Raw genomic sequence first — 24,211 nt, forward strand, 5'->3', positions numbered from 1 at the left:
AAATATTAAAATATTAAATATGATTAATTTAAAAATAATATATAATTAACTCATATAATGGCATTTCCAAATCAAAATATTAAAGATAATTTTTGAAAATATAAAAAATCAAAATATTAAATATAATTAATTAAGAAAGATAATATATAATTAACTCATATAATGTCGATCCCATTAACACATGATCAGTTTGGGCGGAGGAATTGTCCACTGTGGCCTAAACACATTTCTTCGAACACTTGGTGCGCTGCCCGCTGCCATGCATTACTGAGGGAGAGGTTTACATTTTGCGGGATTCTGTTGAGGTGTTGCGTTGCCTCGGGGACATGTCCCTCCTCCCGCCCTTGAGGCCTCCGTCGTCGTCAGGGTGGGAGGAGCTGCCCCCCGCCGCCCGCCGCATCCTGCACTCCCTTAGCACGTGCACCTCTCCCTCCCACCTCCCCCGCATCCTGGCCCAGATCCTCCTCCACCGCCTCCACCCCAACACCACCATCGCCTCCGCCTTCGTCAACGCCTGCCTCGCCCTCCGCCGCCTCTCCCCCGCCCTCTCCCTCTTCTCCCGCCTCCGCCGCCCCCACGTCTTCCTCTGCAACACCCTCCTCCGCACCGCCCTCCTGGTCCCCTCCTCTTGCGCCGCTCCGCCGCCCCTCCTCATCCTCTCCCACATGCTCCGCTCCTCCGTCGCCCCCAACAACTACACCCTCCCCCTCGTCCTCAAGTCCCTTCCCGACCTCCCCGGGGGCCGCATGATCCACGCCTTCGCCCTCAGGTCTGGCCTCGCCTCCGACCACTACGTCCGCAACTCCCTCCTCCACCTCTACGGAGGCCGCGGCGACATGCCCTCCTGCGAGCGTCTGTTCGACGAAATGCCCGCCCGCGAGGTCGTCGCCTGGACCACCCTCATCGCCTGCTACACCAACTGCCGCAGACCCGGCGACGCCCTGATCGCCTTCGAGCGCATGCAGTACGCCGGTGTCGCGCCCAACCGCGTCACCATGGTCAACGCCCTGGCTGCGTGCGCCGCCCACGGGACGCTCGACATGGGCGTCTGGATCCACGACTACGTGAGGAGCCGCGGCTGGGAGCTGGACGTCGTCCTGGGCACCTCGCTAATCGACATGTACGGGAAGTGCGGGAGGATCGACGCCGGCATCGGCGTCTTCTCCAGCATGGCCGAGAGGAACGTGTACACCTGGAATTCCCTCATCATGGGGCTCGCGCTGGCCAAGAGCGGCGAGGAGGCCTTGTCGTGGTTCTCCAGGATGGAAGGCGAGGGCGTCGATCCCGACGCCATCACCCTGCTCGGCGTCCTGTGCGCCTGCAGCCACGCGGGCCTAGTGGAAGCGGGCCGGCGGGTATTTGATTCCCTGTTGCGGGGAAGCTACGGGTTCCGCCCGGAGATCAGGCATTACGGGTGCATGGTGGATCTCCTGGGACGCGCCGGCTTCCTCGGCGCAGCCGTCGAGCTCATAGAGACAATGCCGTTCGCGCCCAATGCGGTCATCTGGGGATCGCTCATGCACGCCTCTCGAACTCGCGGGGAGTTGAGCTTCGGCGAGCTGGCGGCGAGGAAGCTGGTGGAGTTGGAGCCGACGAACGTGGCTTACCACGTGGTCCTGGCGAATCTGTACGCGGAGATGGGGAGGTGGAGGGAAGCGGAGGAGGTGCGGAGGCTGGTGAAGGAGGGCGGACTGAGGAAGGATGCGGGTTGGAGCTTCGCGGAACGTGTGGGGTAGAGTGGATCGGTCAAGGTGTTCGCCATAAGTCCTTGGGCGAAGGTGGCGGACGAAGCAGGGGGTGTGGCGATCGGAGAGAGCAGGGAGGACGGGGATGCCGCATAAGGGAACAAGGCGGAGGCCTCCGAAGGGGTGGGGGGTGAAAGCAGAGGGAAGCCAAAGGGTGAGGTTGTGGGCATCAGGGACGTCGACGAGAGCCACGGTCCAAGGAGGGGGTGACGGGGGGTAGAGTGGATCACTCAAGGTGTTCGCCATAAGACCGCCTATGTATGCTTATTGTTAAACCTTTGCCATATAATTGGAATGTTTGTGACAGCATTTGACGTATCCCACTGTATAACACGCTGAGGATTCTTTGGGAATCATCCATAAAGAAGAGGAGGAGGCGCCTGTCGTTGAAGGAATCTACAAAACAGCAGCAGCAGCATTAGAAATAGGAACAGAATGCCTACGCTAAGAAGAGCTTATCACTACAGATATCTTTTCTCATGAAGATGCCAACTACTAATCGTAAGATCATAAACTCTGAATTCCACCTTCGTAACTTACCCTTGAAGAAAAAAAGAAAAGAAAAAGGACGAAAGCAGCAACAACAAGCAAAGAATAAAATGGGTTGTGCAGCTCAAACACGCAGTTCCACGGCGGCGCTGCCGTCCAGAGGTCACAAACCAAATCGTCAAACAGGAGATAGGCGTGTAACGGTACAAGTCTAGAGATCCCATACATTTCCCACTGTCAACATGAGCGGTCTACGAGTAAGCCAGATAGAGGCCGCTTGTCTCTTCGTTGCAACCGCTGCTGCACCGTCCTTCACCACGAGATCCTACAGCGGGTGGTAAGGCACGTAGCCCAGCGACGACTTGACGCTGCTCACGATGTCGCTACACCTAATCAGGAGGCTCAGCATTTGGTTGGCGAAGTCTCCGTTCGGGTTGCCTCTTTCCTCCACCTCGCCTCCGTGCTGCCTGTAGTTATGCGGCTGCGGGTCGCTGGATTGCGCGGCCACCGGGCCGCGGGCTTCGTCCCTATTGAGACTGCCACGATGTGGCGGGGGCGGCGCAAGTGCCCGATCGGACACGCGAAGCGAGGGTGGTGGCGGAATTGAGACGGATGAAAAGGATGAATGGGGAGGAGGTGATGGATGGTAAGGGTTGTGTATCAGCCGAGAAGGGTATGATTGAGACTGTGCGGATGATGGTGGTGGCGGTGGCGGAGGAGAAAGGAAAGTAACGGACTTGGGAGTCTTACTGATGACGGTCGCTACTGGAGGAAGAGAGGTTGAGGGTGCATCTGCATTGCTACGGCCATTGCCGGCAACCACCACGGGTGGCTCCGCCTTGCCGTCGACGTTGTCCAACATGAATTTTACGCGGGGAGACTCTCTGCTGCCCGTGGCGCCGCCGCCCGCGCCAGCCTCGTCGCTGGATTTCTTCAGAATAGATTTGAGCTGACCGGCAGGCGGAAGAGCGAAAGAAACGCTGCCGCTGCTTGCCCCGCTTCCAGGCCTGACGAATTGGGGGCCTTCGGACCTCTGCCCGGCGGCGTCGGAGGCTGGCTCTGGCACCAGCGGCGCGTCGGCGTCGCGGAGGTAGTAGTGGACCTTCACCTGGCCGAACATCTCGTTGCTCCTGGCGTGGTTGAGCGCGGCCTCGGCATCGGGCTTGAACTTGTACACCACCTTGCAAGTGTTGGATTTCCAGTAGACGCGGAATCCGGAGAGTTCAAGCGGCCCGAACCGGGCGAACTTGGCCTTCAGGGAAGCCACCGATGGCAGGGTCGTCCGTGGTGGGAACTTCATCACGAGGGTGGTGGGCGAGGGTGCCCGCGGCGGCGGCGGCAAGGGTTCTTGCTTCTTGACCGGCTCTGCCGCCTTGTTGTTAGGTTTCGCCGGCCCCACGGACACTGATGCCGCTGCGCTCGGCTGTTGCTGCAACTGCGCATCGGGTACCTTTGGGATGATGGTTGCCTTCTTCTCACCTGCCAAAGCCTTGAGCTTCTCCATCTTCTTCTGCTTCTTTGCGCTCATCTCTTCTTGTCGATCAGATGGGGTTCGTTTGCGTCCAGCCACGGTGGGATCATCAGGCCTGAAACTGGCTCTCGGCGGTTTCGGGATGGAGGGCGACGCTCTCTCATCCTTGGCGGCCTTCGACGGAGCAACCTCAGCAAGTGCTGCAATGGGCTCATGCGGCGGCCGAGCAGCTAATGATTTGCCGGCTTGGACGTCCGGCGCTTCAGCCTCGCTGGCCGGCGGAAGGGCCAAGCTCTTCTGATAGACCAGAGACCGGAACCTGAGGAAAACATGGAGCGCGACCCACGGGGCGTCGCGGTCCATTCCATAGAAAGGATCCAGCGCTAGCTCTTGCAAGTCACTCACCAGCTCGGGCAGCTGCAGGGTACGGGAACTCAAGTCGATCTGGGGAAGAAGAATAGCAGAAGCATAGGGCTCCATGGCGCGTGCAACCCCATCTCCCCTTCTCAGCGACTCCCCTTCGACGCTAACGGGCTTCCCTGCTGATCTCCCATGAGGATCCTCGACCTTGGTGGACACAGGCAGTCCAATCCCACCGCTCCGTTCCTTTTTCTTCTTCTTCTTCTTTGTCACGTCGGCAGCAGTGCCGTCAGGTCCCACGGAGCTACCACCATCCTCACGCGGGCGCTTCTTTACCTTCTTCATGATTCCACCAGTAACCTTGGCATCCTTGGACTTCCATCCTTCGGCAGGTCGAGCCAACAGTCCCGCCCTATACCCGTCCTTAACCTCGGCAAGTACATGAGCAGCGGCGACAGCGGGGTCTACCTTTCCGAATTCAATCTCACCCAGCTGCGATGCTGCTTGTCGAGGACTAACAACAATGGGAACGTCCACGGCCACCGGCAAGGTTTTCTGCTCCGGTACCGGTCTATCCCCGCCGGTATCTCGAGAGACTTGCGGCGGAAGCTTGTCATCGGCGGAAGCAACGACAGTAGGGGCTCTCTTCTGAAGCACGTAGTCACCGAGGTTGGAGCCGCCCGCCGCCGAAGCCGGAGCGTACGAGGCGTCCTGGAAGACGAGGGTGGGCTGGACGTGAGGGGCATAATGGGCGGAGATCGGCTGCTGCGGGGGCAAGAGGTTGTAATAGCTGCGGAAGGGGTGGGCGGGGGAGGGGAAATCGGGAAGGGAAGGCTTGGGAGGGCCGACGCGGGTGCTCGGCGTCTCCTGTTCGTCCCTCCGTTTCAGGACGTACTTGTTCTTCTTCGCAGATGATGGGAGCTTGGCCGCTTTGGGCGCAAGCTGCTTAGCATTGGAGGAGATCTTTTTGTGGCGCAGCGGCTCGGCAACCACCAGTGGACCGCTCAGAGGAGTCGCTGGGAAACAATAACATTTAAAAAATTAATAATAATTAGATCAATTTGACTATTAAAAAATAATTATTAATTAATATAAATAAAAAAATGTAGAGAGTTTAACCGATACAAACAAGAATGGAGATTTTTACTGCTAGAAGGTAAAGTTTGATGAAGACCCACGTGGGGCCACCTCGATAGATATTCCCCCTCTCGGCGGGGGGGTGGGAGGACGGGACCATCAGAGGGCGTCATCCCATCCCAATGCCCATTATTACACTTTGACCTGATTTATAGCGTGTGGTGGGCGGTACACGGAAGGTGTCCACGGAAAGCTGGCGGTGTGTTCCAAGTGCTGGGGATAAGATGTCACATGCCGTCGAGCATGGCAATATGACAACGGTACCAAGAATATATAATGGCTGATGGGGTGTCCGGATAAGGGATTTTTTCTGGCCAAAGGGTAGCTGAAGTCAACACAAAGAAACGATCCCCGCGTATCAGACTGGTACTTTTAACAAACAGCAGGCGGGCAAGGCATAGGAGACCAGTCGCGCCTACCCTCTCGGTGGACCCTTCAGAAGTCATACAGGTAGAATGCAAGACGAGCCCTCCAAAAGACACCCCCCATCTTAGCGTGTTACTAATCTCTTCCTCAAACACATTTTGGTAATGAACTTTCAAGTTGCTCTCTCTGCCTTCAATCAAAATTTATTTTTACCATCCTAAATCGTGCCAACGTCCTAACAATAAATCAGATGTCCACTACAAATTCTAACTTCTGGGCATGACATAAAAAAACACCAAAAATTCTTCTGTTCAATGTCCTCCTCGTTTTGTATAAGGATATCAAAGTCAAATCATTTCTTTGGATATTTAATACAATTGCCCAGTGGTGATCACCAGCAGTACTAATTACAATTCCACAAAACCCTGGAATCGGAACATGGGGATTACCACAATGAGTATCCTCGAATCAACCTTTCCATCACTTAAAACTTCACAATCAAGTGGCTTCACTCGCTACATCCAAACACTCGAGACATAAAGCTACAAATCCATGCTCAAGCCAGCCATATCCAGTAAAAGAATACTTCGCAAGATCTATAACTTCCCAAAGCCAGGACTCCATGTGAATTCGGAATACGAGGGGCAACAATAGTGCATGCTGTTAAAATGGCAACTCTGCAGCTCTTTTTTTAAGTATAATGATGTGACAGCATAAACACAACATCCAGATTTGCAAGAAAAAATGGACATATTTCCGAGGGACTAAAACAATGATGTGGTTGACAATAGATATAATAAATTTCAACTCAATGGTCAATGGACAATCCAAAAGGAATTTTCAAAAGGTTCATACATGAAAAACCAGAGTTGTAAGGCTACACAACCAAGCATAACCTTTCCTGACAGGAGTCTCTGTCGCTTCATCCTCTATTACCCCAGTCCTCTCCATCAGTTCATTCTTTCGCACTTCTTGTGTCGTAAAGAATGGACACGACCCTCTCATCAGAAAACCAATTTGAAAAGAGAAATTCTTTCGCACTTCTTATTTGATAACAAAGCCTTACATCAGAAAACCAATTTAAAAGCAAACGGGCACTCAAAAAGACGAGAAAACCTAGTTTTTTTAATCACAAGCTGGTATATGGAACAAGTGCAAAATATGCATAAATCATAACTTGATAAAAGATGTAGAACAAAGAAACTCCCAACCATGAAAGAGTGATGAAGTGGGAGTTCTATCTGTGCCTTGCCAATTTAAAAGACTTGTGCTGGTGGGGTGACCACTACACGGACTTAAACATTTGACATGATCACCTTAAAATGCCTATACCACAATTATATCTGAATCCAAAAAAGTAGTTGGGACTTCAGCATCAGTAAATCCTAAGGACGTTATTAATTTAAGAAAGATTATCAAAATGGCATGCCAGACATCGAAGAATGAGCAAGGATTTCCAGCATAGAGAACCAAATGACTTGATGTGATTTTGATTACCAACTCAAACATCGATGTTATCAGCAATCAGTTCGCACAATTACTTTGAAATCAATTTTGGTGCTCAAACATCATTTCATTCTAATGTTTCACACTGCAATGATTGCCAGACTTTGAAGCAAGAGCCTACTGAATAACAAAATGTGGTTTCAAACTGGAACTCTATATATTTGTTGTTATCAACAATCAGTTTAAATCAAATGAGTGATTCTAAATCTTTTTTCTATTGTTCAAACCTTGTCTGCATACTAAGGTTAGAAAATCAAATTATTTAGTTTATCCTAACATATAGAAAGCCAAATCACAATGAGAGCATGATAATGAAAGAAAATTGAGGCCATGTCAAGAATTCCCGGCACATCTATTGTATTCCAAAACAAACTGTTAGTGATGAAACACATGCTAAACAACCACACACTTGACGTGATTCTTCGGTCAATGATGAAGATTACCAGTATCATGCAGTTATCCAATTTGAAATATAGATAATATCTCAGTGACAACATAAAAACACAGAAACATAAAGGCATGCAATAGTTAATACCTCGGGGAGCAAATCTTTCAGGCTGATCTGACAACGACCCAGTATGTGAAGATGGCCGTACTGGCTCTACCCCAAATGCTTGTGCATAGGTCTCATCAAACTCCTCAAACACTGCTCTCCGGTATGCAAACATCATCGCAATGTTTTTAATCTGATCTATACTAGCTTGGTCACCTGCCAGAGGATCCAAGGCTGTCTGAAGCACAAAGGCGAGCGCCTTCTCAGGTGAAAACTTGTCCCTCGTGCTGTTGATTTGCTTTGATGAGTAAACACCCCCTGGCTCAAACCCTGGAACATCCACATAGAAGTATCCTGGGACACGGGCAGGCCTGATGTTGACTGTGTTCCGGCAGTAGCAAGTCACAGCAAGAGCCTCTCTCCGGCTAGTTTCGTCAGCTGCCTCTTCGACAGCCTTGACAAAAGGCCGCAAGGTGGTCTGCTTGGACTTCTCGGCATAGTGAGGATCAAAAGGGATGAGCTCCGCAGGATCAAACCAACCGTAGCTGCTATCCCCAAAGAAGGCGACCAAAACATGGCCCTCTCCCTTTGTCCGTCGAACTGACGGCGACGCAAACGCTTCGCTGAAGATGTGACCAGGCCACCATGGGTGCGATTTTACCTTCCCCCACACCATGTCACCCAGTTCGAACCCATTCATCCAGTTCCCCACTGCCCCGTGCGGAATCCTAACCCCATCTGAAACCTCAGCCTCATCCGAAAGCCCGTCCTCGTCGAAATCCCTCCCTTCCTCCTGATCAGCGACAAGGATCTCAGCTCCGGCATCAGCGGCAGCAGAAACGCCTTCCCCGACATCAGATTCGAGAACCCTAGCTTCACTCATCGCGGCCTCGGCATCTGCCGGGGCATCCTTTCGAGGTCCAGACAGATCCGCTACGCCTCGCTCCAAAACCGTACCGCCGACCTCGCTTTTTAGCTCCACGGGATCGAGCTCCATCGAAACCCTAGATTCATCAGAACCATGGCCGACCACGTCAGCAGCCGCCTTGTCGCCAGCCATTGTCCCTTCTTCCGGGTTTCCCATCCCAAAGGAGGGATCAGCGGAGCTACGGCCGATGTCGCGCTCGTTCATGACAGAGATCATGGCCAGATCGGAGCAGAGAAAATCGAAGCCCTGCAAAATGAGCGACAGGAAGCGGCACAGACGAACCCTAGGGGTCCAAGATCGAAGAGCACGCCATATAGCGAGGTAGAAAACTGCAGGGATCGATCGCCAGGAAGAGGGCGAGAAGCAACCCTAGAACAAGAGGGGGAGAGAGAGTCGGAATGCGAGTCGGATGAGGCGCCTCCCGTGAAGCCAGGGGTTGTGTACGGGAAATGTAATGGAAACCTCCATCAGACGGTTACAAGAAAGCCCTGCGAGGCCATCCAACGGTCGTGGATTCTCCAGGTGGGGCGTATGGAGGCTCTTCACCGGCATTCCCGGGTATGGACACCGTTAACACGTGAGAGTCCTCACTCCACCTGACCAAAAAATTATGAGGATTTAATATAACGGTGATTTTTCGAAAAAAAAAGGTAATTCTTTTTTATTTTTTTCACAATATATTTTTTTATTTTTCGAAAAAAGGTAATTGTTCTTTTTCTCTTTATAATATTTTTTAGTATTACTAAAAAAATTATAACTCAGTATAAAGACACCATAATATTTTTTTTAAGAATTATAAGTATATTTATAATATTTTTCTTAAAAAATATTTGTAATATTTATAAATGTTGTTTCAGTCTATTTTATTATATTATAATGTTTTATAATAGAGTTATAGTGTTTTTGAAAATGTGTCAAAAACACTATAACTCATATAGAAGTCAAATTATTTAAATGTTTATTTTCTTAAACTAAAATTATTTTTAAAATAAAATATTTTTATTTAAAAAAATATTCATATAATTTAAAGTTTTTCCAGTATTTTTGACATATTTTCAGAAACATTATAAAGAAGAGACAATGGATTGTAAAAATATTAGAAAAAAAATTATAGACATTGCTTATTTATTCTTATTAAAAAAATTAGAAAAACATATATGATTCATAAGGAAAATTATTTATATTTTTTTTTACTATGTTACAATGTTTTCTGAAAATATTATAATGTAATAGAAAATACTGTAATTGGGGATAAAAAAAAGTGGATAGGTGATTAAATGTCAAATCAATGATATATTTGAAATTAGAGAAAAAAAGGGGACAGTAATAGGAAAAAAAAAAGAGGGTATCTTTTGAGCAAAACATAAAAAGAGAGATTTTTTCTAATAAATTATCTTTAACATATTTTATTTTAAAAAAATATTTGGTGATATAAAAATAAAATAAAATAAATAATATAAGTGCTATATTGATCTATTTAGAATAATATGTGCTAACATGACATTGTTCCCTTTTCATTACATACATGAATATTTTTTATATTTTTTTATTTATGTGTGAAAATATTTAGTTCATCCTTTTTTCATCTCATACATGAATATTCTTAACTTTTTTTTTATTCATATAAGGATAAATCTTCTCTTTACTTTTCATTATTCAAATTTTATCCATATCTTTCTATCTCTTTATCTTATATGTGAATCTTTCTAATATTTTTTTCTATTTATGTTTTAGAAAGACTTAATTCATCTTTCTCCATCTTATACATATGAATATTTTTAATATTAAAATTTAAACTTATAGTTAACTTAATTCTTAGTATATATAAACTTTGATCAAAATAATATAGCAAGTAATTATTCTTTAAAAGATTTACTAATAAATTAGTCTCTAAGAGAAAAAGAGATCTCCTAAGTGGTATCCACAAATTTAAATTTAATATTAATACTTGAAATTTTTATCAACTAAATTAGCAACACATATTGTTACTTTAGACTTTTATTGCCTGATGTTGAAGCTTGTCTTAATTCTAGTGTCAAAGATTCAAAAGGTGGCCCTATCAATTACAGTGGAATCTGACCTAACCAAATCCATCCAAATTTTAAATGAGTAGAATCAAAGACTCAAAAAGAGGAGAATGGATTAAAACTAATAGTCTAAAGAACTATATAGAGAGATATTTTTATACTGAGGTAATCCGAAACATTAGCGTGTCAATTGTCCCAATTAACGTTTTGGATTAGTAAACATTATTATAGGTTGCGGGACCCACTGGGAGAGGTGGTGACCGGCCGCAGGATCTCGAACCGACGGCCGAGATCACTGGTCGCCTCCGACCTTTTTACTCCCTTCCGTCAACTAAGAACCTTAGAAAAGGAAGGAGGGCGTGTTAATGTTTATGCGACATCGTTTTCCGTTTTTGTCCTCTCTCTCTCTCTCTCTCTCGCTCGCTCTCATCGTCCCCTTTCTTTTCCTCCCTTTTCGTCGCCTTCCGGCTCTCTGCTCTCCTTTTTCCTCTCCTCCGCCTCCTCTGGTCTCCTCTGCTTGGATCGATACGATGCCGTGGGATATACGGTATGATCTATAGCCCCTTTCATTGGGTCCGAGGTATCGTATTTGGGAATCTTGAAGTCTTTTGCTTGATCGGAGGTCGGCTTTCTCAGATCCGGTTCCTTGGTCGGTTCTTCTGGTTGATCAGATGGGATTCTTTCTATTTCTTGGATTTCGATCGATATCGTAGTGCGTCTTGGATGAGGTGATTGGATTTGGAGGTCGGGACGATTTGGAAGCGGCTGTTCCGGTTGGGATTGTTAGAGAAGTGTTTTTGGGGGTGGGATTTGAGTGGAGACTTGTCTTTAATCTTTCAGCGGGATTTTGGGAGATTTGATGCTATTTTGGGCGTTTCTTTGCCTCCTGGCTTGGGATGTGTGATCGCCGGGGGGGGTCCTCTGCGCGTGTTGTGGAGGATCCCGTTGCAGGAAGCAACGTACAATTAGGGCTGTGATCTGTTTTATCGTGCTATATTTTCTTACTTTGGTATTAGTTGGTGGTTGTTTTGACCTAAGGCCGGGGATTACCCCCTGGTTAGGAGGAGAATAGGTTAAAGGTTGTCTTTCTACATTGGACGAGTTCGTTTGAGGCATTCGGGCAATATGTTCTCTTCGGGCACCGAATTTTTGCAAGAGGTAGCTGGTGTTTCCGGGTCTGCGCTGGTGCCCACACGATTCGTATGGCCTTACGGCGGGAGGAGGGTCTTTCTAACTGGCTCTTTTACAAGGTCGGTTTTGAGTTCTTTCCTTTTTACATCTGTTAATCACCTTTATGCTGTTATTTTATTTTTAGTAGTTAATCACCTTTTTTATTTACAAGGTATAAATCATTGTCTGTTTATGATTTTAGATTACAAGTCTAGATTACGTTGTTGTGATAGAAATAAAATCTAGATTATGTTGTATTGAAGCAAATTGAAAGTTTATCCAAACAAGGAGTCTGGTATGTTATCTATGCTCAGAATCAGCTATCAGATTACTGTTTTCATATAATTGGTCTTTATTTTGTTTTGCCATTGATTAATTAAGTAAAAAAAAGATGAACATACATATGCCACTCAAACATGTCATTGCTTAGACAAATGATATGTTGATTAAAGTACCATTCCATCAATTCAATAGAACTATTTGACCCCACATCCAAAATAACTCATAAACAGCCATCGTTTCGAATTTGCAAGTGATCCTTAATATTTCTGTGACCAATTTGTTCATATATCGGTGATGCTTTAGGGGGTAAAAAAATAAAAAGCAACGTATGTCCTGAGGGTGGTTGATATATGGTTGGTGTGGGAAATTGATATCAGGTGAAATGCAGACTCAGCTCATGATACTCCTGTTTCTCCATCTAAGCATGTCATATGATATAGTTATTTGGTGTTTGTGGTTCATTTAGTTTACTGCATGCCTATAACTTTAGCTTACAAGTTCGTAACTGCATGCATCAGGTGGTCCGAACACTTACCTATGTCTCCTGTGGAGGGTTGTCCTACAGTGTTTCAGGCTATTTGCAGTCTAACACCAGGGTTACATCAGGTACATTCTGGGTCTATTCCTGTTCTCATTGAATGCTGCTTTTAAAATTTGCTTTTACAATGGACTCCACTTTTTGCATGACATGCCTTAGTCTGATCTCTTTTAGCCATCAGTCCTAGGTTCTTTTTGGATGTTTATTTGGTAATCAATTTGCTCATAGTTTTTTTTTTTTACTCGTGTATCATCTGGAACAAGTGGGGCAGTCAGGAGCCACACATTTAATCATGGGCTTTTATATGCATGAACTCTTAGCAAACCCTTTCTACTTTATATGAAATGATCCGTGACATAAGTTATTGTTTTGATATTTACAATTTGTCATGTTACATGCAGTACAAGTTTTTTGTTGATGGAGAGTGGAGGCACGACGAATGCCAACCTTTTGTCACAGGAAACGATGGGATAGTTAACACTATCTACTTGACTAGGGAGCCTAATCCTGTGCCTGCACTATCAAGCCCTGGAACTCCTAATAGCAGAATGAGCATGGATATAGACCATGAAGCTTTTCAGCATGTGGTAAGTGTTGTTAACAAGTTTTATTGCATGCAATATTATACATGAAGACTAATAAAAAAAGCAGCATCATAGAATTTCACTGGAAGTTTTTGTTAGACATGATGTAGCACCTGTATGAAATTAAAACTTGCTTTTTTACTTAAATTTATGATGAACCGAGGACAAAGAACAAATAGTTTCATATGGTTGTGCTACAAGTTTTGTTAGGTAAGTTATACCAGTTGTATTAAGATAAACAATCAATCTCCTTATGATGAACTAACTAGTTAATATCAATTATATAATGGCATTGTCATACTCACTGTTATATCTTTAGGTTCAAAAGAATGTGTGATGTCCTTATGTTGGTCTTAGGCCAGCATTGGTGGTACCATGCTAAGCTGGTTTGCTTGACGAGCATGTGCTTGGTCACATGCCGAGGTACATTAGTGAAGTCAACAGGATCTTGTTTGGTGTCTTATGTCATACTATGTTGTGCATCTTTGACTGTCTTGTGCTTAGCATGCATGACATAGGAAGATGCACTTTTAAACCATACTTGCAACTGACATCATCAAAGTGAAGGAAACTGTGGACGATCCGTGTCTCTTCTTACTGTACTCGTGTTTCTTTGTTTTTTAATGTAATGCCAGATAGCTTTTACCATGCAATCTGATGTTTTACATGCTTTCCTTTTTACCTTAAAAATGAAACAATCTTGTGCAGATAATCACACTAAGAGCATGTGTAACCACACAAACAACAGGACTTGATGTCCTAACCTATTGAGTGTGCACACAATGCCTTAACCACTATGTCTTTTTCTCAGATACAAAAGTTTACTGTCCCCTTATGTTTACACAACCATACATACCTGATGTTGACAACAAGACTTGAACCTTCGGCCACTTAAGACTTAACTAGGCATACAATTAGGTTCTGAACCAGTCTTTAAAATGATCTTAAAACCTAGTTCGACATCGACTATTACCCAATTCCTCTTTCACATTATAGTTCAGAGTATTAAGTCAAAGTTAAATGTTCCGAAAGTATCAAAGTATATCAAGGATGATAATCTTGTTGGATTACAAAAATGTTGCACAATTTCTGCGAACATTTTCATAACCAAAGTAACTTCTTAAACATTTATTTTTAGCAAATAAAAGATTTGTTATTTGTCTCGAAAATCTCTATGCTACTGAACTGTAATTTCACCTCAATGATTGATTGACTATGTGCTGTTTTCATGTAACTCTGTTTGGTCATTAGGTGCTTGGTCATTTTCTTTTGTTTAAGGTCTCTTTTTTGCAGTAGCAATGTCATCTTCTTATCTTCAATTTTTTGTGTTGTAGATTTTGTCAAAAATCATGATAGTTTTCTGTACAGGTAAGATGTAACAATAAAATCATCCTATAAGTGGGCAAAACAGTTGGTGGTTGCAACATACCTCCATGGTTCCCAGCACCATGCTGAATTTCCTAGTCGCAGAATTATGACTCGGTTGTGGCCAAGTGCATCTTTGACGTACAGCCTTTGAGCACACTTGGAAACATTCCCTATTACTGATGGGATCTTGCAAATTTTAACTAACGTAAAGGGGGAAAGAACAAGATTGTTTTTGGTAAATTAAGTTCAATTCGTTAACTCTGTAGTATTAGCAAGCATGTGAACATCTTTTCTAGAGCAAGATGACAAATTATATGAACTCACCTATATCTTCCAAATTTGTTGAGGATCAGTTCTAGTTTTTTGGCTTTGGGTATCTTTTATGTTCAAGTTTGCAACTAATTTAGAGACCAAAACTGCTCCTATATTGATTAAGGGAAAAACATATGATGATTGCTCAAGCTAACAGGATAACTTTATCTACACCTATCTGCTATGACTTCTGTGTTATCTGATGTTTATATGAACTGTCAGTTTGTTTTTCTCAAGTTTATAGTAATTATTTTGTAATGAACTCTTGCCGACACATTTTCTTGTCTTTGTAATGTCTGATAATAATTATACATTGTTAGCCTTGCATTTATCAAAATTAGTCTGGGTGATCTTCTCCAAACCTTACGTTGGTGGGAGTTTCATGCATTGAGCTACCTTTTTTTTGTCAAAAGGAATCTAGATAGCAATGTAACACATTTTATGCTTAATTTTCCACTCTTCAACGTCAACTATGTTTTTCTGACTTAATTATGAAAGGCACATCAATTAGGAAGATCTTTTTCTAATCAAGAAATACCGAGTGCAATATGCCAACATTCTTCTAGAATATGTATATTTTTCATACAAGCTGACTGCTGCATCTAATTGTCATCAATTAATTGTTTTGGTCTTTTAATAGCCCAAAGTTATTTGTTGCACCAAAGCAGGTGGCAGTGTCAGATGGTACCATGCAGGACACTGCTCTTAGGATATCAGAGGCTGATATAAAGATATCTCGTCATCATATTTCTACATTCTTGTCTGCACATACAGCTTATGATTTGCTTCCTAACTCGGGAAAGGTACAAATGCTTAATCTTTTATAATAGCGTGGACATTGTTATGCATAATATATAATTCTGGTGAAGTTTCCATTCATTTGTGTGTTAAATTTCAGGTCATTGCTCTTGATGTTAATTTGCCTGTGAAGCAGGCTTTTCATATCCTTTATGAACAGGTACTTCCTTTAATGTTGAGCTGTCATTTCTATTTTTGAAATTCAACAAACAATGCTGAGGACTCAATTTCACATATTATCTTTTGATCATTTTGGATATGCAATTAATCAGGCAGGACTAACTCAGTTCAGTGTTGTCAAAAGTGCCAAGTGCTAAAATGTGCCAAGGTTTCAAAATGTTCAAGGCTTGGCACTTTCCCTAGCGAAGCGAGACTAGGCTCACACGAGCGAGTCGCTCACATCATTTCATATTCATATTCATAAAATATAGTTAAGGATAAAAATAATTATTAAAAATAAAAATTAGATAACATATGAGTTTCACGTCATTTCATATTCGTAATATTACTGTTAAAACATTGGAATTGCATATGTTTAACCGCTAAAATAAAGCTGCTACCCATAGTTACCATGATTTAAGATCCTAAGACTACCATGACAATCCAAATGACAAACACTAACAGTCCAATAATTCAACACTCAAGAGCGAGGCTATACTAGTGGAGTCTGACCAAGTTCAAAGATGATGACGGAGAATGGAGAATACACTTTTGTGGTGGTGCCCCTCGATTGGCTGTCTAGTTGAGTTCAAATGTATCTGAATCCAACATTGTCTCATTGAATGCTGAGGCAGGGGATGGTGGTTCATAGTAGGGGAGACAGGGGGTGGGTGGCGGTTATGAGACATAGGTGGCAGTGAGGTGGGTGGCAGTTGAGAGCAAGGGGTGGGTGGCCCTGCATTGCTTGGAGATAGACAGAGATATTAATGCGGGCAGAGGCAAGGGGGGTCGGGGGTGGCCCTACACCACTAGGAGGGAGGAGCGGGGGGAGAGAGAGCTGAGATCGAGCGAGAGATAAGGGGGAGGAAGAGAGAGAAAGAGAGAGCTGAGAGTGGGGAAAGGCAAGAGGGTGGGGGCGCCTGCATTGGGGAGGAAAGAAAAAGGGGAGGGGGTGAGGGGGAGAGAGAGAGATCAGAGTGAGGGAGAGAGAATGGGGGGAGGGGGCCTACATCATGGTTGAAGAGATGAGTTTGTTGGAGAAAGGAGGCAGCGTTCACGATTGCAATCGTCGGGTGACGTCGAAGGAGGGTTGTTGGGTGGAGACAACATATGAGATATACCGATAATGTTGGAGAAGGTCGTTGGGGGGAGGAGGCGGTATTCGCGAGAGGGGAGGTTGTTCAGTCATCTGACAACGTCAAAGGAGGAGCTCTCAGCTGCAAGAGGGTCAATTAGGGCTCGCATGAGAACATGGGCCATCAAGAAATCTAGCTAATTTACTTGATAGAGTCAAACCACTTGGCTTGGTCTAGGTTGAACTCAATATAGGAAGGCAAAAGGAATCTAATCAATCGATCGACCCAAAGCATTTGGCTAAGTTTGGATTGGACTCAATATAGAGAATTTGACTCAATGCAATTGGGTCAATCCAAGCAAGTGCCTAGGCCATTGGGCTCCCAGGAGGCACTCGCCTAGGCGACACCCAAGCCTAGGCGTCTTGCCTGAGTTGCCATGAGATGCTTGGGCCTCACCACGTCCCAACACACATTAACATTTTTTATGTCTTTGATGCTTTGGATTTTTTGTTTACTATATTAGCATTTTGGTAGTTGAAGGGCTAATACTTAAACTAGAAGCCATTAAAACTGTAAGTTAAACTGAAACCCTCCAATAATATTTAATTATGCTTGGGGATATATAGAAGCACAATCAGTTACAGAGGACTTTTGTGTGTCAATGCTTTGTGGTTTGCAATTTTGTGTTCCATTATGGGTTTGGACTGGTAAGGTACTGGTTTGTGTACCGAGTGTCGAAAAACCTAAAAGAACTGAAAAAACAAAAAAGAAGAAACCGCTCGGTATTTCCTCTGTGTATTGGTTGATACCAACCCTATATTGAGCATACCAGATGGTACAAGACCTATACCGCCTCGTATAGATGCAGTACCGGGTGTACCACCCGGTTGACATCAGTCCATGTACTGGTAACCTATTGAACCAATAAATACTATCTATACCAGGACATACCATACCATGTGTAGTGTGCCTTTTCACATATCATTATCTTTCCAAATTATGGTAGTCTGGGAAAAAAAATTATATGCTTAACTGTGTATCTTTGATTCTGCAGAACCTTTGTGATTTCCATTGCAGTTCTTTTACCACTGAAAAACATAAACATTATCCTGTTAATTCTTTCAATTACTTCTGTATTAGTCTTTTTTTTCTTTTTCTCAAGAATTATTTTTTCCTGAAGTTTCTGAAATAAATTGATTTTCAGGGAATTCCTGTGGCTCCACTATGGGACTCTATTAGGGGTCGATTTGTCGGAGTCCTCAGTGCATTGGATTTCATTTTAATTCTGCAGGAGGTGTGTAAATGATGTATCATTCACCTACTCATAGCATATTCCATTCATTATTTGAATATAGTTTGAATGATCATTATGATTAAAGTTAGCTATGGATCTTTAATTGTATAGTACATTCTAAACATGATCTGATTTTGTATGAATAATATTATGTATCTAATAATTAAATATCTGGCTAGAGTATTATTGTTTCCATAAGCTATTGTTAATAAAAAAGATTAAGGGTAATCCTTTTAATAAAAAAATATTCTTTAAATGTGAATCCTAACAGCTAAACTAACTTATGGATTATGAAAGAATAAAATAAGCAACCACTGTGAAAAGGTATTCTTTGTCATTTCCAATTTTAGATAGTCTGTGGTGGGCCATAGGGGCCTTACCTCTTGAACTCTTCACTTCCTCATCCTCTTCCTTAGCCTTCAAGCTTATAGGAGACTATTGATGGCAATGGGAAATATTCTGCCTGCTCTAAGAACACTTGTAGGTGATAAGTGCAGAATGCTGTCAAAATCATGGTTAATTATTGTTCTGATGATGTAGATTGAGGGAATAACAGTGGTGATAATGGTGGTTGGCTGGTTGGGCCAAGATCTATTTTTTTTCCTGTGAAAATGCTTGTCTGCAGATGGTTATTGACTGATCCATTTGTTCACTTTTTATTTTTTTTAAAATGCCACTTTCGTCTGACATTTAAAGAATATGCAATTTTGCATTTATATCCACTAAATTGTACTGTATTTTCTTTAACTAGTCGAAAGCTTACAAATATATGCTCTTCAAGCGAATGGTATTTAGTTTTTCTTTTCCCTTTTGTCTTGTCTCTCTTGGCATATGTATGTTTTATCATAGACTATAAACCTTTGGTCATCTGCAGCTCGGGAATCGTGGCTCGAATCTAACAGAGGAAGAACTCGAGATACACACAATATCTGCTTGGAAAGAGGGAAAGCATCAAACGTATGGTCAGTTAGATGAGCATGGGAGACCACTTCGAAGGCGCATAGTGCATGTAAGCTCCTATTTAGCACTGCCCCTCAAGATCGAGACTTCAGTTTCTTATCTGCATGTTGACAATTTTATTAAGTCCCTACTGGCTTGGTCTTGTTTCTCCAGCAAAATAATGTGCTGTTTTTGAAATATTTATAACTCTTTTTCCTTGTAAGTTTAATATCTTTCTGTTACCCTTAATGTTGTATTTTATATATTGAAATATCAGATCAGTTTCACCCTGAATGTTATTCCTTATCTAGGCTGGTCCTTATGATTCCTTGAAGGATGTAGCTCTAAAGATTCTGCATAATAAAGTATCTACTGTTCCAATTATCCGTTCATCAGCTCAAGATGGTTCATTTCCGCAATTGTTGCATCTTGCTTCTCTTTCAGAAATTTTAAGATGTAAGTCATTCTTCTTTGTGGTGTTTGGCTATGCACAATCATAATTTCCCTTTGACAGTCTCACTATGGATTTTTGTATAATCTTTTGTTTTGGTTATCAATCTCATGCCTAACAGTTCCACTTTCTGTGCTTTCAGGTATTTGCAGACACTTCAAACACTCTTCAAGTTCTTTACCTATTTTACTACAACCAATTTGCAAATTTCCTTTGGGTACTTGGCTACCAAGAATTGGGGATCAAAGTGGCCGTTCGATAACCATGTTAAGAGCAAATGCATCACTCAGCTTAGCCCTTTCTTTGTTGGTTCAAGGTGGACTCTTGCCATGGTGCTATTTTGTAAAAGTTGTGAAATCTGCTCTTTTTGCTCAAGCTCTGTCTAATATATGGTTTTTAAGTGATGTCTCATACTATTCTTATGTGTTTGGTTGTTTAAAAGTAGAAATTTTGGTTGCTGTGGTTTCTTATATTTTTCTTAAATGTTGAAGGTTTAATCATTCTTGGAAACTAGCTTATACCGAGCAGTTGATTACATGGGTGTTTGGCTAGAAATCTAGCTTATAGTCATACAAGTTTATATGTAGGTTTGTGCATGCGTATTGACACATGAAAGGGAAAAAAGAGAGTTTGACTGTCACATGTCAGCACCATGCTTCATGTTACCCCTTATATGTAGTGTGATAGATGGACAGTTCAAAAGATTAATAATTCTATTGATATATATATGATGCGAGGATGCATGACTTCTAGCATCAAGTCGAATCTATCCATAGGGCGAATAACATAAGTGAAATTTGTGATGCCAAGTTGGTCGACGTCATGGTCAAATTATATGTTTTACGTGGTTATACATGGACTATGAATCACTACTGTGAAGCTCTACTTTAGGAGGAAAGATTCTGAGAAAACCTCTTAGTTTGTGGTTGACTTTTGTGATACTTAAGGCAACAGCAGGGACCATGTAGAGTCATAGACTAGAGTGGCAAACACATATAGTTTGTGCATGCTAGGTTAGTTGGTTAATAAGGTGACACCGGGAGAGAGTTTATCTTTCACAGAATGGACATGAATTAAGAGATCAACCCTTCAAATTTTATTTCTACAAGTCCTGTGCTGAGAAGGGCAAAATAGCTACAATGACAGTTGTGTGACATGCAGAGTTACTGAGTTTTTTTTGCTGGAGGTTAGGAACTAACTGAGCATTATTTGCTTTGGATGCCAAAGTAGTCGATGTTTATTTAGAGGTCTTTGTCCGCTCCTGTGTTATAATTTCTAGCTGCTTAGGGTAACTAAAAAATCATGCTAGTTTGGTCTTCCTCTAGTGCTTTACATGCTAATAAGCTGGGAGCACATTCAAGTTGTCCACGGTGCTAGGGCTAGATCAATCGAGCTGATAAAAATTGATCTTGATGATTGGGCCACATATATTTTGTTTGATTTTTATAATGTGGTTTCATCTTCTTCAATATTTAACAGACACAAAGGCATACAATTATGATATATGCTTGGTGTTAGTGCTTCTCAATATGTGAAGATATTATATTTTATCATCTAGGTTATTAACGTTCTTTTTCTCTTCCTTCTATTCAACCTTCAATTAAAATTGTGTCTCGGTAGACATCAATTTGTTTTATACTTTGTATACACATCATGTGCATACCAAAATCTTATGAGTTTAAAATCGGTTTCCTACAGCTGAAGTTAGTGCAATACCAATAGTTGATGAAAATGACTCTTTGGTGGATACATATTCCAGAAGGTATGCTGGATTGCCAGTTTTGTATTTTCAGAATTAATGCTTTATTTTGGGTGGACTTTATGTAGTTTGTCATACTTCTATCTACAGTGACATAACAGCATTAGCTAAAGACACAGTTTATGCAAAGATGCATCTTGATGAAATGAGTATTCATCAGGTAAGTTGTCTAGAACTCCATTCTTTTTTATTAAAAGAATTACACACAAAGATTATGTTTTTTTCCTAATTTCAAAGAGAGAGAGAGAGTTTGCAAACATGCTAAATCTGATAATCATGCAGATGGCAATGCACACTCGTGCTTGTTGGTTGCATTTTGCTACATACAGTTCTAGTTAATTGATTTGAATAACAGTGTAATTTAAGCGAGGCTTCTCCTTACGACAACTGGAGAACATTGTTAGTAGGTTGGTACACTCATGGGTATAACAAGTTTGAAGAAATTGTTTTCATCATCTTTGGTTCTTTTGTTTGAACAATGAGATATGGGTGAAAATCATTTTTTCATCCATATCTCATATCGGTCAGCTAATTGCACTGTGGAAATCATTTTTTGAGAGAAAAGGCTTGGATTGGATGTCTTCAGTTGATCTGTTGGTTCCAGCCTTTTCCCCAAGGATTCACAGGTGGGTCGAAAGCGCTGGGGTTTCAGACTGGGGAAGATGAGCCCCATAAAAATGTTGAAGCAGAAAAAAGACACTAGAGAACTTTGGTTGAACAAGTCCACGCTAGTTTGGTTTAAATCGCATGTTTTTCTTGCTTTTGTTTTTAATACTGCAATTCTCTGGACAGTTTGTTTGTTTTCTATTTTGTACATATTGAGCTGATTGAATGAATGTTACTGGTTCTTCTTTTATGCCAAAATCAGGCACTGCAACTAGGGCAAGATGCAAATTCTCCATATGGGATTTTTAATGGTCAGAGATGCCAGATGTGTCTCCCTTCTGATCCTTTACAGAAAGTCATTGAGAGACTGGCAAATCCTGGTAATTTTTCTTCATTAGTAATGCTAGTTCTAATTTGTTTCCCAGCCTCACCATCTACGATGACAGGGGTGCGGCGTGTCATCATTGTTGAGGCTGGGAGCAAGCGTGTGGAAGGAATAATTTCACTTGGTGATGTATTCAGGTTCCTGCTTGGTTAGCCATGGAACCGTCTTAACTGCTTTATGAGCATTTCAGGCTGCTGTGGAAACGTCGGTTTTTGACCGAAGATTACTGTCAGCCTATCATTTTCTTTTTTTCCTCCTGTGATTGATTAATTTGATAGGGCCTCCTGTGGTTAGAAGGCTGCGAGGGGTCTGTAAATGTTTAGGATATCAAGTTTTATTCACCTTTTTTTTTTCTTTCTTTCTTTCTTTCTTTCCTTTACAAAGCCCCTTGGCCTCCATTGACTTCATTGATGTCATTGGATTGAATTTCTGCACAGGAATGCCACTTACAAGTGGCCACGAAGTGGACTCGAATGATGCCTGTCAAATCTCATCGTTTTAGTCGCCATCTTATGAATCAATCATTGGATTGTTTCCTTGTTTCGAGAATTTTATGGCTTCTACCGTTTGCTCTCTTGCTTTAATCTTCTACACTTTTTGTACGATGTGATGTGTGAAAAAAGAATTTAAGTTCGTCAACTCTTTCTTTGATTTTAGCAGCAATGTTTGATGGTCTGTTTCTGTTGTTGGGTGAATAAAAAGCCGTAACTGGCGCTTCGTCGTCGATGTGATGGTCTGTTGCAATAGAATCATAAAGAAACTGGCTCCTCGTCGCGAGCATTTACTTTGCATCAAATCCACTGGCCTCAAAGATCGACAAGATAGCCGAATCAGCGACTACATTCAAGCTAAGGCAATCGATTACCTGAAGTGGCTCATTCAAGGTACATTAGGGTTTCCGTTTCTTACCCAACAAGCTTTGATTCCAGGAACGAGGGGATCCAATGGAGCCTGTCGGGCCTGCAGCAAAACGAATCAAGAAAGGGAAACGTAGCGACGGACAAGCGCTACAAACAGAGAAGATGGAGTCGGCAGAAGGGAGGAGCGACCTTGAGGCGATTGAGGGGAGGAGGAAGAGCAAGTTGGTGCAAAAACCGGCTCCATTGACGACGATCTTATTCTTCGACCGCAGTCTTGGGAACCCCAAATCGCCATCGCCCGCGCTCCCCCTCCCCCCACCCCCGCCTCTTCTCTGTTTCTCGTGCTCGTTCGAAGCCGCGCTTTTGGGAATTCGAAGTACGCGTGCGTCATCATTCTTTAGAATCTTCTGGAATTAATAAATCAATTTACTTTTTCTAATATTTTTTAAAGGTTTATTTCTTCTTGATTGATTTTTGATACACGTCATCAAACTACTAGATTGGATGTGTGTATATATACACATAAATACTAAAAAAATAAGTATATCATATTTTTTATATTTCTTGAATTCTAATGTATTTTTTGATAAATTTCTCAAAATAATCACTTTTTTTATACCTTTTTCAATTAGCATCTCCTTATTTATTTATTTTATGTCCATCCTTATTTTCTAAAAGATTAAATTACTTTGATCTTCAACTTGTCGATCATCGTCTTCTCCTTTGCCTCTACGATAGTAATTGTCTTACTATATTCGTGCTCGGTAAAGAGATTGTCAGGTGACGAGGCTCTTTCCTTTTTTGTTACTTTTATGCTCAAGAATGAGGTTACCACCGGTGACTATAAAAAGACAACCAATAATACCGAGGTAATACTATGGTTGCTTCAACTTTTAATTACTATTGATTGCCAATTAGAGCTTTTGCTCGATGGGTTTCGAGCACTTAAAAGTGCACTATCCAACCTCTAGCGAGGACGATCGAACCTCTTGTAACTTCTTTGATACTTAAGAAAAGCTCGCAAGTATTAAATTAAACTATAAGATCGTAATCGATTAGATCAATCGTATCACGATGGGGCTCTCGCGTTGGGACGACGATAGTAATA

At 42.6% G+C, this 24,211-nt stretch overlaps 3 protein-coding genes across 4 annotated transcripts; 2 read left to right on the plus strand and 1 right to left on the minus strand.

Moving 5' to 3' along the window:
- The first annotated feature begins 168 nt into the window (after window positions 1–168).
- Window positions 169–2,063, plus strand: LOC135644024 (pentatricopeptide repeat-containing protein At5g56310-like). Its single transcript, XM_065161387.1, has one exon. The coding sequence runs from the start codon at window positions 327–329 to the stop codon at window positions 1,734–1,736; it is 1,410 nt and encodes a 469-aa protein (XP_065017459.1). The 5' UTR covers window positions 169–326; the 3' UTR covers window positions 1,737–2,063.
- Window positions 2,064–2,247: 184 nt separating this feature from the next.
- On the minus strand, window positions 2,248–8,941 carry LOC135644023 (PWWP domain-containing protein 1-like). The gene is made up of 2 exons (XM_065161386.1): window positions 7,610–8,941; window positions 2,248–5,081 (listed from the first exon to the last, which is right to left on the minus strand). The coding sequence occupies exons 1-2, from the start codon at window positions 8,709–8,711 to the stop codon at window positions 2,560–2,562; spliced, it is 3,624 nt and encodes a 1,207-aa protein (XP_065017458.1). The 5' UTR covers window positions 8,712–8,941; the 3' UTR covers window positions 2,248–2,559.
- Window positions 8,942–10,926: 1,985 nt separating this feature from the next.
- Window positions 10,927–22,792, plus strand: LOC135645554 (sucrose nonfermenting 4-like protein). 2 transcript variants are annotated; one of them, XM_065164049.1, is made up of 13 exons: window positions 10,927–11,772; window positions 12,493–12,580; window positions 12,914–13,099; window positions 15,445–15,579; window positions 15,675–15,734; window positions 18,014–18,103; window positions 18,978–19,112; window positions 19,354–19,498; window positions 19,636–19,809; window positions 21,192–21,255; window positions 21,343–21,412; window positions 22,121–22,238; window positions 22,305–22,792. In XM_065164049.1, exons 1-13 carry the CDS (start codon window positions 11,648–11,650, stop codon window positions 22,394–22,396), a joined length of 1,482 nt encoding a protein of 493 aa, XP_065020121.1. In that variant the 5' UTR covers window positions 10,927–11,647; the 3' UTR covers window positions 22,397–22,792. The 2 variants fall into 2 exon arrangements, with proteins under 2 accessions (XP_065020121.1, XP_065020120.1); XM_065164048.1 differs by having other exon boundaries at window positions 11,502–11,772; window positions 15,442–15,579; window positions 22,305–22,605.
- The last annotated feature ends 1,419 nt before the right edge of the window (window positions 22,793–24,211 follow it).

The sequence above is a fragment of the Musa acuminata genome, chromosome BXJ3-8 (assembly GCF_036884655.1).
Source record: "Musa acuminata AAA Group cultivar baxijiao chromosome BXJ3-8, Cavendish_Baxijiao_AAA, whole genome shotgun sequence".
Taxonomy (NCBI): Eukaryota; Viridiplantae; Streptophyta; class Magnoliopsida; order Zingiberales; family Musaceae; genus Musa; species Musa acuminata.

Coding starts and splice junctions, on each gene's coding strand:
- LOC135644024 (XM_065161387.1), top strand. CDS start 327: ATGTCCCTCCTCCCGCCCTTGAGGCCTCCGTCGTCGTCAGGGTGGGAG.
- LOC135644023 (XM_065161386.1), bottom strand. CDS start 8,711: ATGATCTCTGTCATGAACGAGCGCGACATCGGCCGTAGCTCCGCTGAT. Junction 5,082..7,609: donor TGAAAGATTTGCTCCCCGAG/GTATTAACTATT, acceptor ATTGTTTCCCAG/CGACTCCTCTGAGCGGTCCA.
- LOC135645554 (XM_065164048.1), top strand. CDS start 11,648: ATGTTCTCTTCGGGCACCGAATTTTTGCAAGAGGTAGCTGGTGTTTCC. Junction 11,773..12,492: donor CTAACTGGCTCTTTTACAAG/GTCGGTTTTGAG, acceptor TGCATGCATCAG/GTGGTCCGAACACTTACCTA. Junction 15,580..15,674: donor TGCTTCCTAACTCGGGAAAG/GTACAAATGCTT, acceptor GTTAAATTTCAG/GTCATTGCTCTTGATGTTAA.